This window comes from Oryza glaberrima, chromosome 11, assembly GCF_000147395.1.
Source record: "Oryza glaberrima chromosome 11, OglaRS2, whole genome shotgun sequence".
Classification (NCBI taxonomy): domain Eukaryota; kingdom Viridiplantae; phylum Streptophyta; class Magnoliopsida; order Poales; family Poaceae; genus Oryza; species Oryza glaberrima.
In genome coordinates this window covers 17,273,449-17,289,468 of record NC_068336.1, presented here as the reverse complement: position 1 = coordinate 17,289,468, position 16,020 = coordinate 17,273,449, and the positions used below count along the sequence as shown (strand labels likewise).

The 16,020-nt window shown below is 41.3% G+C and overlaps 1 protein-coding gene and 1 pseudogene across 1 annotated transcript; both read right to left on the bottom strand.

Annotated features, from left to right (window-relative positions):
- Positions 1-1,756: 1,756 nt before the first annotated feature.
- Positions 1,757-3,680, bottom strand: LOC127753700 (NAC domain-containing protein 58-like; annotated as a pseudogene).
- Positions 3,681-11,916: 8,236 nt separating this feature from the next.
- Positions 11,917-14,173, bottom strand: LOC127753869 (NAC domain-containing protein 58-like). Its single transcript, XM_052279321.1, has 3 exons — positions 13,978-14,173; positions 13,453-13,796; positions 11,917-12,225 (listed from the first exon to the last, which is right to left on the bottom strand). Exons 1-3 carry the CDS (start codon positions 14,171-14,173, stop codon positions 11,917-11,919), a joined length of 849 nt encoding a protein of 282 aa, XP_052135281.1.
- Between the last annotated feature and the right edge of the window lie 1,847 nt (positions 14,174-16,020).

Here is a 16,020-nt window from a genome sequence, read left to right as displayed (position 1 = left end):
CCACTGGCTCTCCTCCTCGCCGCCTCCACCACTGCCTCCCCTCATCGTCGCCTTAGCCGCTGTCCACGACGAGTGACATATGTCTGGCGCCGACGAAGCAGAGAGAAGGGGAGAGCGGCTACCAGCGCCACCGATGGCCATAGCGCTAGAGGATTCACCGGCCGCCATGAACACGGGGAAGCACTGATGGTGGGGTCCTCCTTGGCAGCCATGGCGGCAGAGGCTGGGATCCAGCTAGACTCATTTTCCCTAGGTGGGCCGGCGGAGTACCCTGCTGGTGACGGGGAACGGGACATTCTCATGGTGAGGTTTCTGCGGTCCATCGCCGCCTTCTTGGCCAACGGGACGTGCCAGATGCAAGTCAACGATGGGCTACGTAGCGTCGTTGACCTCACCGGCGGCGGCGGCAGGGGAAAGTCGCTGCAGCGGCTGGTGTCCGCCGTTCACCGAGGCACTTGCACTGCGGTTCATCCTACCGTGTGACGGGGTGTGCCGCTCCCTCCATCTCATGCATGCCACAATGTCGGCAACCATCTCCACCACGCGCGCCAAGGGTTCCATGCGATGTGCTCGATCATCCGTCTCGCTGCCGCCGTGTCCAACCTGTCCATCACCAAGGTGATGGATGCCAAGCAGGGCGTCATCCACGTCGTTAACCTCAGCGGCGGTGTGACGCCAACCAATGGGTGGAGCTCATCCGCCTCCTCACCACGTGACTCAGCGGCTCGCCCGACCTGCTCCGCCTGACCGTCGTCAACAAGGCGGAGGACTTCCTCTCCGCCGCTGCAGAGACCCAGCGCTTGGACGCCAACTTGCAGCTCCATCTGGTGGAATCTAGCATCATGGCACTCTCCGGCATCGGATCCCGCCTCGGCGTCATCGCCGGCCAACCCCTCGCTGTCGTCGCCAATCTCCAGATCCACTGCCTCCTCGCCTTCCCCGATGGAACGGCGACGACGACGGGCGTCAGTGGACATAGGAGAGCCTGGAAGGGGAGGCCCGCGGCAGCGCCCATGGGTGGTGCGTCTTTTTTTTTATTCGCTGAAATGTTTTTTTTGTAGGCGGGTGAATCTATCACCTGCAAAGATGGAGATGTCGCCTGCGAGTGACCTGCAGCACGCGCAAGGTGCTACAACAAAAGATGTAATAATCCTCACTTCAACAAGTTTAGATATGATATGGATGGCAACTCTGTACCTCCCTTGTGTATACAATCACTTCAAGCCTACACACACACACAAACAACACACACATACATGCGCGCACACATACACACACAAAAGACACACACACGCCTACACTTGTGGACATATCTCATATGGTGGATATCAACAACGTCAAGCACAGAGCAACAACGGAATAGGAATACTGAAGAAGCTATATATATGGTGGAAGAGAAGCATATAGATATTAATAGATAGCTAGTTGTCTCACACAAAGTCATGAGATAATACAGAACACAATATATTGAAGGACAGACCAAACGGTTTTTAGAAAACTTGCTTCCTCAGACTTCTTCATCTGGATTGACCATTTGTTTTCCTCCTAGAACCCAAACACACTTTAATTCCTTGAAACTATTGAACAAAGCTTACAATCCAACTTAAACAGAACATACAGTTCCCCAACTTAAACAGAACACAGTCTCCAACAGTACTTATATAACTTGCAGGTCATACTTGCACTAGGTTACCTCACTCACAATGTTTATTCCTTACTAGTTGACATGCTTTTATCGATTAGTTGCTCCCTCCATTGCGCTCAATCCTTTTGGTCAACACTACCAGCAGATTCATCACTTCCCTCTGCCAAAGAGGGGCCAACTATACAACTACAGGGGGAGGATGACTCAATGTGCGATCCCTGCGGCAGGAAGTCAATAAAGTGGACTTGAGCCTCCCTTGCATTGCCATTGGCAGGAGGGTTTATGATTTCCCTTGCATTTTCTATGGCAGGAGGAGTGATAACAGGCAATGCACGCTGCCTTGTCCTGTAGATGCGGCAGATCAGCCATGATCCATCAGGTTCGACAACGATTTCCACAAGGGGGGTGACGGCGAGCACATTACGAAGAACTGCAGAGAGACCATCATTTCTCTGCAAAACAGTCACCGAATTGCCTGTTAATGGATGCTGCTGAACGCACAAAGCATGGTATATGCAAGATGTATACCTAAGGGAAAATTGATGAAGTACTATTAGTTGGAAAGGAATATTTTGTATATATGTTATATACGGATGCTAATAACATAGCTACTGAATTTGAAAGACATGGTAACTTATTTGTTATCAGTTTTCTTCCTGATGTCGGAAAATGAGTATTCTCCATTGTTCAGTTTGAACATCACAGAAAATTTGACCAATAAATGGTTGATACATTATCTGATATAAAACTCCAAAAATCATGGGAGAAACGAGTTAACAACACATGGTGTTCATTAAATAGGTTCATTGCTCGCAAGCTGACAACAAACCACTTTTGTCTTCTTGTCAAATTCAAGTCGATTATAGATCTCGTAACCAGATCTAACCTTATGACAAAATTTATAATACATCGACTCGATCTCACTGACACATATACATATCTAGATTTTACCAACTGTAAATCCCTACGTCTCGACAAAATTTGAATCATGTATAGATCCCACGTTCCTTGCATCGCAGCAGTCCATAACTACAGATCTAATAGCATGTACCCTAAGCGGCATCAAAGACAATCTCTACCTTTTCCTTTCCATGAATAAAATCGACATGAGAGTTATATCTAGAAGACGGCTCATCATATTTATTAAATCCCCCTCCCCATTTCCCAAAGCTAAACCTCACAATAGTACACTTGCTCGAAAATAACAAACTTATTAGATTCAATTTGCAGATGAAACGAACAACATGATTAAAAAATGATGACAGGAAAATGTTTGAAGTCAACATCTTAATTACCTTGGCGATGGTTGTTTCGGCACAGTTGCAGGGTGGTTTTGAGCCATCCCCGGTGGCATGCTTCATCGCAGGGTAAGGCGAAAGACCATTGCCAGCAAGGCGAAATTCTTGCATACCCCATTTTGTGCGCTCTGCGGTCCGTGAATTCCCAAAGTAAAATGTTAGGGTGCCCCTCATTCCCACCAGCATGCAGTCGCTGCCACCTCCCTGGTTGTAGTAGACTGGCTTTTCTGAGCCTGCCGACCTCCAGAACCCTTTACTTGTGATACGGTTGCTACGGCGACTACTAGGGCACTTTATCTCCTTCTGCATAAAGAAGTACTTCCCTTTCTCCCTCTCTGTTAGTGCTCCTATGTCCATGATCATCATCATGGAACAAGAGAGAGAAAAAGACAAAAACAAAACCAACAACAAATCGGACATTAGGCCATGCAATCAATCAAGCCTGGTAGACATAGATTAATCAATTCGAGATGTATCTGGATGTGCTAACAATTTTTATGGGAGCAAGATGATATGGCAGCATAAGTCAAAATATACTTACCTGGGACGATGTCCCATGGGTTATGACGAAGAATGTTGACATCACAAATGAATTAAGAGGGCAGCGGCATGTTAACGGCACGACGATAGAGGTAGTGGAAGACAAGCTCACCCTCGGTGGGGTGTGACATGCCCACAGCGGGGAGGTGCATCGTTGCACCATTCACTATGGGAGTGGAAAGTACAACCCTGGCCATATCGTCCTAGCTCTCTAGCTACAGCCTACACACAAATATCACTCGCTCACTCGCTCGAGTTACACTATAGGGCCACTCAAATGAATGAATACTCAAAGCCTCTGTGGTGATGGAGATGGATGCTAAGAAAGGGCTGTATTTATAGCACCCAGCTAGGGGGGCATCTCCAACTCATCACTGACACTTGGATGGGCAGCTGTGGGTGCCGTATCAATCCTTGTCTCTTACTCCGACACAACTCTATCATATATCTCCAAGCAACAGCTATAGAGCTATCGTCCATTGTGTATGAATGCATGCATGCACTAACACACAAAGCCCAAAAGAAGAAGAATTTGAGATGGGGAGGGGATAGATGATGACCCCAATGTCAGTTTCTCTTCTGATTTTTTGTGCTTTTCCATCCCTTGAGAGTTCACCCAACCGGTTAATCTCACTCTACCTCACTTCCTGTTTGTTGCTTTGTGGGGGAGGAGACAGCAGTGACGAGACATGCACAAGAGTAATCATTAGGAAAACTGTGGGCGCCTATTAAGGCTGGAATTAAAGGGTGAATGAGCCTTGTTTGCAAGCTTGTAATTAAATTATCATTTGGATGGTTGGTAAGACTTTTCCTTTTCTTGTTTGCTAGTCACACGTTGGGGGGCCTTGTGCTGGAAATGTGATCGAGTTTAAAGCTAGCTTCACGCCACCATAGGTGACCCTAATGAAACATTTTTTGTATATAATTTTCTCCAAACTTTACCCACTGATAATCACGGGACACCGTAATTCATGTCGACTTTACCCCTACACATGTCACAGTGCTCTTGTGCAGGAGATTAAGATACATTTCCTTGCACAAGATGTCAGTAGGGATGTATGTGTGCTGGGATTTTTACAATGACAGGGATTCTGTCACTGCAGGAAACCTAGGATTTCGCCAACCCCTAGGCCAAGTTTAAAGGCAATGCAATACGCAACGATAAATGCTATCCACATCTAGTCATGGCCAAAAGCACAACATGAATTTAATCATGGTATGATATAAAAGTAAAATAGCTTTGGTTGCATATAGTTTTTCGCAGCACTAGCTATACTCATAAAATTAGAAAAAAATTTGATGTGGAGCAGACACAGGAAGGGTTAAGCACCACTCTGCAAATCCTTTCTTCTTGCCAGACAAGAGCAACTAGTTAGTGGGGAAAGGAGTCGATTTTCTGTGCGAAAAGTTAAGGTTAGCATGATTAGGTAGTGGGGTGGGTAATGTGCAGATAGTTTGGTTAAATTGTCATTTTACTGGGAGTAGTGATCAGCTAGATGCCAAATAATCAGCAGCCATATCTGTTCATGTAGTAGCAAATAATTATTAATGCATTTATTGGTTGACAAATAGTAAACTTTCCCTCATTAACAGTGAGCAATATATACATATATAGGTGTTTTTATGTTCATGTGCTATAATATGAAGATGTTTTACAACAACAGTACTGGGGGGAAATCTATATGATCTCAGTTTGAATCTGCATAGCCATGCTATATATATCTTTTGTACTAATTTTGTACTTCTAACATGGCAAAATTTGATAAAATTAATCTGCTAGACCTTTTTGCATACGTACACATGGCAGCAGATTCTTCCTCTTATCTGTATTTTTTTTCTCCATGAAAACATGTCCAGAATGCAAGCATTGCCAACTCAGTACTCACTCTAAATATGATAGTATCTCATTGTCTATACATAACACATACTCCTAATGTTATAACTGAGTAATATTAATAATTGTGCAGCATAATTGTGCAGCACATCTCAACCACGAATAATGAAATAATTCTCTCACTGCATGCCGATGATTTCGCTCGAGATCAACTACATCTATATTTCACTAGAGATATGATATACGGATGGTAAATATATAATAATATCCCATGTCCAACAATCACTTAAGCCAAGATTTGGTTAAGTGACTTGTTGACATACATGTCACTTATGTGATCAACAAAATAGTCTGGTTATCAGCAGCATCAATCACATGCAAAGTAATGCAATAGAGCGAACAAGAGTTATGACAGTGGAAATAAATAAGCATATACATCATTTAGAGAGATGGTGTATCACATCATAAGAAGCAAAATTTATTGAAGAAGGGAAAGAGGGAGGAGGGGAAGGGGGGGGGATGGGGATTAACAACATTTATCTTTACCAGAAAGATAGCTACATACCTCCCTTTCACTTCTAGTTTTCATCTAGGGCGAATATGTTTCATCTCAAAACACATATGCACACTTAATAACTTTTCTGAAACTAATTAAGCAGTATATATGTAGACTCCAACTTCAACAAAACATCAGCTGAACAGCATTGAGTACCAACTTAAACAGACTGCATAGTCTCAAGCATGAACTTAAAAAGTAAAAACACATAAATAGCTCTCAAGCCTTACTTGCAATGGCCAATGGGGCACCCCAATTGCAACCTTTTATTCTTGTCTCAGCTGAGTTGCTTCCTTTGATTAGTTACTGCAATGGCCACCACCATCCTTGACGTTGTCCGTGACATTGACAGACTCACTGCTACCCTCCTCGAAAGAAGGGGAAATTGTCTAGCTATTAGGCAAGCATGCATTGCCAATGGCAGGAAGAATGAGGACGACTTCCCTTCCATTACCAATGGATGAGGGATGATGGAATGCAGCAAACACTGCCTCTTCTTGTAGATGGGACAGATCAGCCAAGAATTATTAGTTTCAACCATCATTTTTCTGCAAAACAGTCTGTTAGTTGATGCTGCTTAAGGTGCAACCATGGTATATATAACATATACAACACAGGGAGAGATAGATGAAGTGCAATAGTAGTCAAGAAATAGTTCCAGGCCAGTTTAATGCTTATGACCTAGTGACTGAGTTAGATGGATTTGGTATGGTCTGTATGTCCAATTATCTTCCTGATATGGGCAAGGGAGTATCGTCCCCTAGTCGGTTTGACCAATAAATTATAGACATAACCTTTCATGAAAAAGGTAGTGACCAGGATCAAACTATGATTCAAACATCCCTTCCCGAGACTAAGGGGAGTTTCACTAATAAAATCGCCTGCCGACAACATACCCCTGTTTGCATCTCGACAAATATCTTATACATCACATAAATGTTAGATCACCAAGCATCCCGGTTATAAGGGGATAACCACACATGGTGCTTAACAATGAGTTTCACGGATATAAATGCACACCAACAACATACCCCTTTCCATATTGACATTCTCGAATATATTATAGGTCCCATAACTATTAGATCTCCAAACATCTTGGGAATAAGGGGATAATCACATGTGGTGTTTAATAAAGAGTTTCCATGATAAAAACGCAAGCCGACCACCCACCCTTTCTGCATTTCGACAAATGCAAATCTCTTATAGATGTCACAACAGTTAGATCACTTCGCGACAATACTAATGAGATCCTTCATTGTAATTAGATCTCAGTAAAACACATGGAATCACTATCAGAATAAGCCAAATCACCTCAAGATTCTACCACCTCTAGATCCAACGTCTAAGATTCTATCCGAATTGCATGCCATCAATCAATCATGCAAGCCCTACTAGTGGAACATGACAATGGAAGCATATACTAATACTCTTCTTATAATTATAAGATAATAATTCATCATATTTCTTATCCTCAAGTTGAACCTACAAACCTATGATTGCTTAAATAATATGAACATATTCAATATGCAAATCAAATCAATATTATCCAATAAAACAACAATATGGTGTTAGGATGCAGTGTCTCATGTTGGCAATGGTCACTCTAGTGCAGCCAAAAGGTTGTTCTGTGCCATCACTGGTGGCAAACCGCATCACAAAGCAAGGCAAGAGGTAGGAACCAGCTAGTTGGAACTCTTGCATTGCCCATTCCATGCTCTCGGCAAATGAAGACTTCCTGTAGTGGAACACCAGGGTGTGCTTCATACCCACTATCACTTTATCAGAGCCATCACCGAATTCTTGTATACCAGTGCCTCTGTGCTTGCTAACCTCCAAAACCCAACGTCGGCGGCATGGTTCCTACAGTTGTCGCCATGGTGCTTTTTCTCCTTACGGGTGAAGAAGTGCTTCCCGTTCTTCTTCTCCTGCCGTGCTCCATCACCAAACCCAACATAAGGAAAATATGACACACACAGAATTAGACAAGAAATTAACCGTCAAAACACCTAATATATCATAGGTGAGGCTATAGATTGATGAAATTAAACCAAAGATTGCAAAGATTTGGCTTAATAATTTCAATGGGACAACAAAGGCAACACAAGTCAAAATATATTCACTTGGGACAATGTCCAAGGGATTATGGTGAAGGATGTCGATGTCAGTGATGAAGTCATAGGGCAGAGACATCTGAATGGCGCATTGGTAAAGGTAGTTGATGACAAGCTCACCGTAGTGGGTTGGAACACACACCTAGTGGGATGGTGAATACTCGTACTGCTCACTTAGTTGATGCATACCTGAGGACCGGCCATTGTCCTAGCTCGCAAGCTACAAACAGATTTCACTCGCTCGCTCACTCTAGTGAGCGGAAGCCCTGTGGTGATGGAGATGGAGGATGAGAGGAGCTGCATTTATAAAACCAAGCTATAGAGGGGGTGTCGCCAACTCACTAGTTAATTGCACCTGTATAGGCTGCTATGAGTACCGTGAAGGAGATATATTCAATTTCATTCCCTTTCTCTGCATGCTAAACACCCTCCGAGCTGCAGATGGCGAGCTAGAATTCAGGGATTTGCATCTCTTGGATGGATGTAGTAATACAGAAAATCCAAAAGAGGAATAACTAGAAAGATGTGGTTTGTGATGAAGGGATGGGGATTCCAGCGTCTGTTTTGTTCCGATTTTTTCTTCTTTTCCATTCCTTGGGAGAACATACAATTGGTGAGAGTTCCAATCTATCTCGCTTCTGGTTTGGTGTGCTGTTGGGGAGATGATAACAAAGTGGAGTTCTGCACAATACTGCTGACTAGGAAAACTATGGGTGCCTATTAAGGCTGGAATTAAAGGCGCTGGCTGGTAAACCTTGTTTGCAAGCATATTAATTTTTGTCCTTATTTGGATGGTTAGTAGAGCTTTTTGGGGCTTGTTAATTTTCTGGTTTAAAGATATGGAGCTTATGTTGGAAAATGTTAGTTTACATACCATAGGAGCCAGGCCACACAAAGTCTAAGTTGATGTTACGCATGTTTTTGTTTGCATCGTTTTCATCTTTGAATACATTTTATTTCCAAATGACTAGTTATACATGTATGTTGAGCTCCAATTCCATCACAAGGTGATAGCAAGTAACAAATTTAATTTTTGCGAACATGGGATCCATGAGAACTTCCCCTTTGATATGTGGTTAACTATTTTATACTCAATAGATATTAATTAAATATCGCTTCTACTATTTAGTGCTCTCCTCCCTTGTACAGTTATGCTACTCGTGCAGCTATAAATAGAGACGTATAAAAAGTTAGAAACCCCAACTGCTCAAGTATGTCACTCTCTTCTGTTCCTCTTGAACCCATATCTGACCACTGACTCCCTCTTATTCCTTGTTCCTTGTGTTGGCCATGTTGATGAGCTACTAGGCCATACTACTGTTGTCTCCTCAACGGCACACCTATGTCTCTCCATGAGTCTCACTTCTACAGATTTGGGCATCAATGACGTGCCATCTGTCAACACGAACCATCACAGATATGAGGTCATGTGTGATGGGCCACAACCATGACCCATTTGAGGTGATTTGTGTAGTAGGATGAACCGTCACAGATGATTCATAACTACCATGTGTCACAGATAGGTGATAGTTTTGAACCTTCACGAATGAGGGGATGCACTAAAACTATAGTTTTCCTATGAAAATTAATAACATTTTTATATGAAGTCGGATGGATACATACTTTAAAGTCATAGAGCTCGACAAGATATGTAAGAGTTTATAACTTTGTAATTGGCGACCTTTTCATTTCAACTCATCTAGAGTATTAAATACATGCTACATATTTCAGATAGGGATAGTTAGAAGAATAACAACAAAAAGGTTGCTTAACACGTGCTCTATGGATGATATGCTAATGGTTCTCTTTGTTGTGGAGAGAGAAGTCTGGGGTTGGAGTCCCAATACCACATACACATATAATTTGTATTAAAAATCATGGATTTGTGGCTAATGATGTGTAAAGTTAAAATAATAATTTTTAGGCCTTTTTGTGCATTTATAATTAGAAAAATCATGACATGTTATCGTAGATGGTTCATAACTATTACTCGGAAGAGACGACTAGTCTGCGATGGGTGGTATGTAATGATCCACCATAACTTTACCACCCACGACACAGATGACTCATCTGTGGTAGTTGTTCACGGATGAGGTTTAATTTGTCGCAGATGTGCGTTATTACAACCCATCATAGATCAAGGGTTCTGTCGTAGGATGTGATTTCAATAGCAATGTAATGAAATGAGAGATTTACCACTGCTTTTGTCTCTTCGAATGTGTGAACGTGTATTAGGAGAGCACATGCGGGTGTGTGCTTTTGGTACACATGCATAATGATGTCTGCATTTCTTCTATGTAATAGGAATAAAACGTTGTACAATGAATAGATAGAGCCTTTTAGATTGAATTTATACTTCGAAGGTCTTCTACAACAATTACAAGGAAAACACAAAGGAATCCCTGTGATCTTTTGAACATGCGTCTAGCTAGCTAATGCTATATTTGAATTGAAGGATACTTCCTACATACCAAATGTGATCAATTTAGCATATCACAGCATGTTCCGTGGTTTTGTTTGTATCCTTTTTCTCCACGTAAAGATCTCTGGCATCCAACAAGCAATCCAAATCTGTGGCTAACTTCCTAGTTAGCTAGAGAGATATTGGGTAGACAAATACTTGCTAAACATAGCTTGCCTAGGCATACCAAAGAAATAACTCTTGTCATCAATTTTTTTTCCAGCTCCATCTATATTAATATCTCATTCTGTATAGATAACAAGCATTGACAATTAACTGTAAGGAGAAAAGCATGAAGGGTTCTCTATGTCATCTTTTAAACCTGCATTTAACATCTCTATCTTTGAACTAAGGCATGGTCACAAGTTCGAATAGAACAAAATGCAATAAAATTATTCTGCTATAAAAACAATACAATCACATGTATTTTTTTCTCCATGAAAATTAAGATATCGTGCATTCAAACTGTCCGAAATCAGTGGCTATCTAGAGAGATTTTAAGCTGGCAAATACACATTGAATTTAACTTGGCTAGGCGTAGGCATACCACATACTCCCTCCGTTTCACAATGTAAGTCATTCTAGCATTTCCCACATTCATATTGATGTTAATGTATCTAGATAGATATATATGTCTAGATTCATTAACATCAATATGAATGTGGGAAATGCTAGAATGACTTACATTGTGAAACGGAGGAAGTACCACAAAATCTACTCTCTTGTCATCAATTATTTCTTTTTATACACCTCCTTCTATATCAACATATATATCATTGTCTATATTCTCCAAGTGTTATAAATAGTAATATTAATAATCATGCCGCAGGTCAAACAAAAAAGGCATAATCACCATGAATGATTTATCTTGAGATTAACTAGATGAATTGTTTCACTAGATAAATATGACACGGATGGTATCTCTATAATAATATCCTATGTCGAGCAATCAATTCAATCATAGATATGTGGCAAGTGCCTTGTTGCATTTGTGATCACCAGATCAATAGTGTGGATATCAACAGCATCAATCACATATAGAGCGCTGCTGCAGAGTGAACAAGCTATGGAAATTGGAACATAAAAAGCATATAGAATATAGAGGCTTAGTATATGACATGATAAAAAGCACAGTATATTGAAGAGCGGCAATTACCTCTACCATAAAGGTAGTTACCTCCCTTTCACTTTATCTTGCATCTTGGGCGAATGTGTCTTGTCCTAGAAGCTAGAACACTGGTGCACTTGACTTTCCCAAAACTAATTCAACACTATATAGATTCCAACATAAACAGAAAAACATAGACTCCAGCTTCAACATCATAGAGTACCAACTCAATTAAACATAATGCATAGTCTCAAGCACAAACATAAAATTAAATTGCATAAATAGCTTGCAGGTCTTTCTTGCGATGAGGAAGCATCCCACCTGCAATTTTTATTCTAAACTAAGCCGAGTTTCTTCCTTCTATTAGTTCTTCCCATAACCATCACTGCCCTTGTCCTTTGTGATGACATTGGCAGACTCATCACTCCCCTCCTCGAAACATCTATGCCCTGGGAAGTCAATGAAGTTGACTTGACGATCGCCTGCATTGCCAATGGCAGGAACGGCGAGGACAGCTTCCCATGCATTGCCAATGGACGGAGGGATGATGACCTGCGGTGCACGCTGCCTCTTCTTGTAAATGCGACATATCATCCAAGAATTATCAGGTTCGACCATGGTTTCCACAAGAGGGGCATGAGTATGGGCAGCAGACGGACTGCCATTGTTTTTCTGCAAAACAGTTCGCATATAGTCTATTAAGGTGCAACCGTGGTATAGATGGCATCTACAATAAAGATAGACGGATGAAGTGTACTAGTAGTAAAAAATAGTTGCATGCCAGTTTTGTGCTACTCATGTACTGACTGAATTAGAAGAATTTGGTAACTTCTCTATGTCCAATTTTCTACTCCCTCTGTTTCAGGTCATAAGATGTTTTGACTTTGGTCAAAATTAACTTGCTTTAAGTTTGACTAAGTTTGAAAAAAAACATTTTCAACCCAAGACAAATTTATTATGAAAATATATTCAATTATTGATTTAATGAAACTAATTTGGTATTATAAATATTACTATATTTTTTAAAAACTTAGTCAAACTTGTAATAGTTTGACTTTAACCAAAGTCAAAACATCTTATAACTTGAAATAGAGGGAGTACCTAATATGGCAAAGGAGTGTCACCCCCATTCGATTCACCAATAACTGTAGTGATGCCACTTTTTTAAGGAAAAGTAGCGACCAGGAGTACAAGATCAAATCATGATCTAAACATCCCTTACCGAGACTAAGGGGACAAGCATGCATAGTGTTCAGCAAAGAATTTCATTAATAAAAACACAAACTGACAACATACCCCTTTTTGCATCCCGACAAATTTGAACATTCAATAGAATCCGTACTTGTTAGATCTCCAAACGTCTCAGGACTAAGGGGATAAAAACACATGGTGTTCAATAATGAGTTTCACTAATAAAAATGCAAGCCGACAACATACCCTTTTTTGCATCTCGACAAATTAGAATCTCTTATGGATTCTGTAAGTGAAACCATTAGACCTTGCTGGGTGACACATCCTACTAGATTGAATTATATAGAATCACTATGCGAAAAATTGAAATCAACCCTAGATTCCACCATCTCATAGATCACTATATAACAAAATTTGAATCACCACTAGATCCCACGCACCTTGCATGGCATCAATCAATCAACCCAAACCTATTGGCACCCCTCAATGGCGACATGCACAAATACTCTATATAATTATAAGATAGTAATTCCTCATGTTTCCCTATTCCCCAACTTGAACCTCACAGTCCTACGGTTTTATACAAATAATTTACCAATCATATTAAAAATACAGAAACAAATCTATATCATATCCTTTTTTTTTTGAGGGGGAATCTATATCATATCCAATACAATGACATAGTGATGTTTGGATGCAGCGTCTCACCTTGGTGGTGGTTGTTTCGGTGCAACCACAGGGAGGCATGGAGACATCACCGGTGGCCGGCCTCATCACAAGGCAAGGCACAAGGCTGGCACCGGCAAGTCGGAACTCCTGCATCACCCATCCGGTGCGCTCTGTGGATGAAGACTTCCTAAAGTGGAACACCAGGGTGCGTTTCATCCCCACTAGTTTTTCATCGGCACCACCGCTGGGTTTGTTGTATATTGGGACCTCTGTGCCTGCCAATCTCCAGAACCCATCACCAGCGGCATGGTTGCTTTCATAGTCCCTAGGGTGGCTGTTCTCCTTGCGGGTGAAGAAGTGCTTCCCATTCTTCTTCTCCCCTGCTGCTCCAGCATCACCAACATAACAATAGAAAAGTTGACACTCAAACATAATCATACAAGAAATTAACTGTCAAAATCCCTACAAACGATCTAGCTGAGGAGATACTACTGATTGATGAAACTAATCAAAGATGCTGCCAAAGATTTGGGAGTGAGACAGTGCGAGTCAAAATATATTTACCGGGAACGATGTCCCAAGGGTTGTGGCACTGGATGTCCACATCGGTGATGAAGTTGCAAGGCAGCGGCTCCTGCATGGCACGGCGGTACAGGTAGTTGACAACAAGCTCACCCTCGGTGGGGCGGAACACACACCCAACGGAGAGGTGCATCGTGGTACCGTTCAGCAAGTTGATGCAAACTCCAGGACCAGCCATCGTCCTAGCTTGCAACCTACAAACAGATTTCGCTCGCACGCTCGCTCGCTCTCGCTAGACTCACTAAAACGAATGTAAGATTGAATGGTCCCGTGGGGATGGAGATGGAGGCTGGGAGGAACTGTATTTATAGAACCAAGAGGGTTGTTTGCCAACTCACCATATTGCCACCTGTATGGGCAACTGAGAGTGCCGTGAGGGGGACTCCACTTCACTGTTTTTTGTCTCTCTATCGCCAGGCTGCAGACGGGTCAGATAGCATCCAGGGTGTTGCAAGGCATGCATCCATGCAGTAACACACAAAATCCAAAAGAGGAAGAAGGTAAAGATGGCTGGGGTTGATGGAGGGATGAGGATCCCAACGTCAGTTATATCTTCTGATTTGTTTTTTGTGTTTTTCAACTGGTGAGGTGGACTACTCTATCTCCTTCTTGGAGTGTTATTATGGACAATATAACAGTGATGAGAAGAACACAATAGTGCTGATCTAGGAGAACTGTGTGTGCCTATTAAGGATGATATTAAATGTGTGTGAACCTTGTTGGCAAGCCTTTTAATTTGTGGCCTTATTGGGATAGTTGATACAGTTTTTTTAGGCTTGTTAATTTGCAGCATTAAAGATTGGGGGTGGGGGGGGGGGGGGTGGCTGCTGGAAAATGTGAGTTTAAAATCCAGTCCTTGCCTCACTGAATTCCTAAATTTTTTTTTGGTGCTACATGAGCGCACCATCTATATGTAACATAGGAGTAGTGGCAGCTAAAGTCTATGTTTATGTTATACATGTTTTCTTTCAATCATCTTATTTTCAAATACATCTTATTTTCCAAAAACAGTTAGAAATTTTATGAAGAGCTCCAATTTCATCATAAAGATAGCAAGAGGTAATGAATTTAATTGTAGTGAACAAAATATCTTCCCCTTGAATTAAAAATAAAATTAATTATTTGCCACCCAAACATATGTGATTAACTGTTTCGAACTCAAAATATGTTAATTAATTATTTCTTCTACTATTTATTGTCAGAGGTGATCAGGGTATACCCTCCCTCGTGCGAGCTATTTTATCAACTTTTTGATCCCCACCGAGAATGAAAATAACTAACCACAATCTTAAATGTTAAAGCCTATCTCTACTACTTAAATGTAACTAATTAACCCCCTTCTCCCATATAAAAGATATCAAGCGATTGGTTCAAAAAATTGTTACTTTGATCCCATTCCAACCATTCCGAATTACAGGACCCATAAAATAGTGAATAACCCATACTAATCCATTGCGAACCACAGGAACCTGACTAGTACCTATAAATAGAGGAATATAATAAAAAGTTAGAAGCCCAAACTGCCAAAATCTGCCACTCTCTTCCATTCCTCCCTCCGAGCACAGCTCCTCCTGCTCACTAGAGCAAAATCATTACGTAGAGGCACTTTTGTGGAGACAGTTTTTATTTTGCCACTTAAACCAAGAGTTCTATAGTATAAAGATACTTTTTAGAGGCACTTTTTCAAATTTTGATTGAATGCAAGAATCGTCTTGCACAATATGTACTGAAATTGTTCGGGAGACATGGTCAAAGCCCGGGTTGAAGTAATGCTAAAGGAGATTTCTTGAAGCCAACGTCCAGCATAAGTGGCCCCTCTCTGGTAAGGTTTGAAAGTTTTCAAAACGTAAATCAAATGATCTGAATCAAAATGCCTCATCTTGATAAATTGACTTATTTCTCAAATGACATGAGGTGGAGATGGTAAGTGTGTTGAAGATATTCTCAAAATTCCTCTACAGGATTCTAGAGGCATTTTAAAACTGCCTCTAGTGTTAGAAAAATGTCTCTACGAAGTATTTTTTG

Coding starts and splice junctions, on each gene's coding strand:
- LOC127753869 (XM_052279321.1), bottom strand. CDS start 14,173: ATGGCTGGTCCTGGAGTTTGCATCAACTTGCTGAACGGTACCACGATG. Junction 13,797..13,977: donor CCCTTGGGACATCGTTCCCG/GTAAATATATTT, acceptor ATGCTGGAGCAG/CAGGGGAGAAGAAGAATGGG. Junction 12,226..13,452: donor CCGAAACAACCACCACCAAG/GTGAGACGCTGC, acceptor ACTGTTTTGCAG/AAAAACAATGGCAGTCCGTC.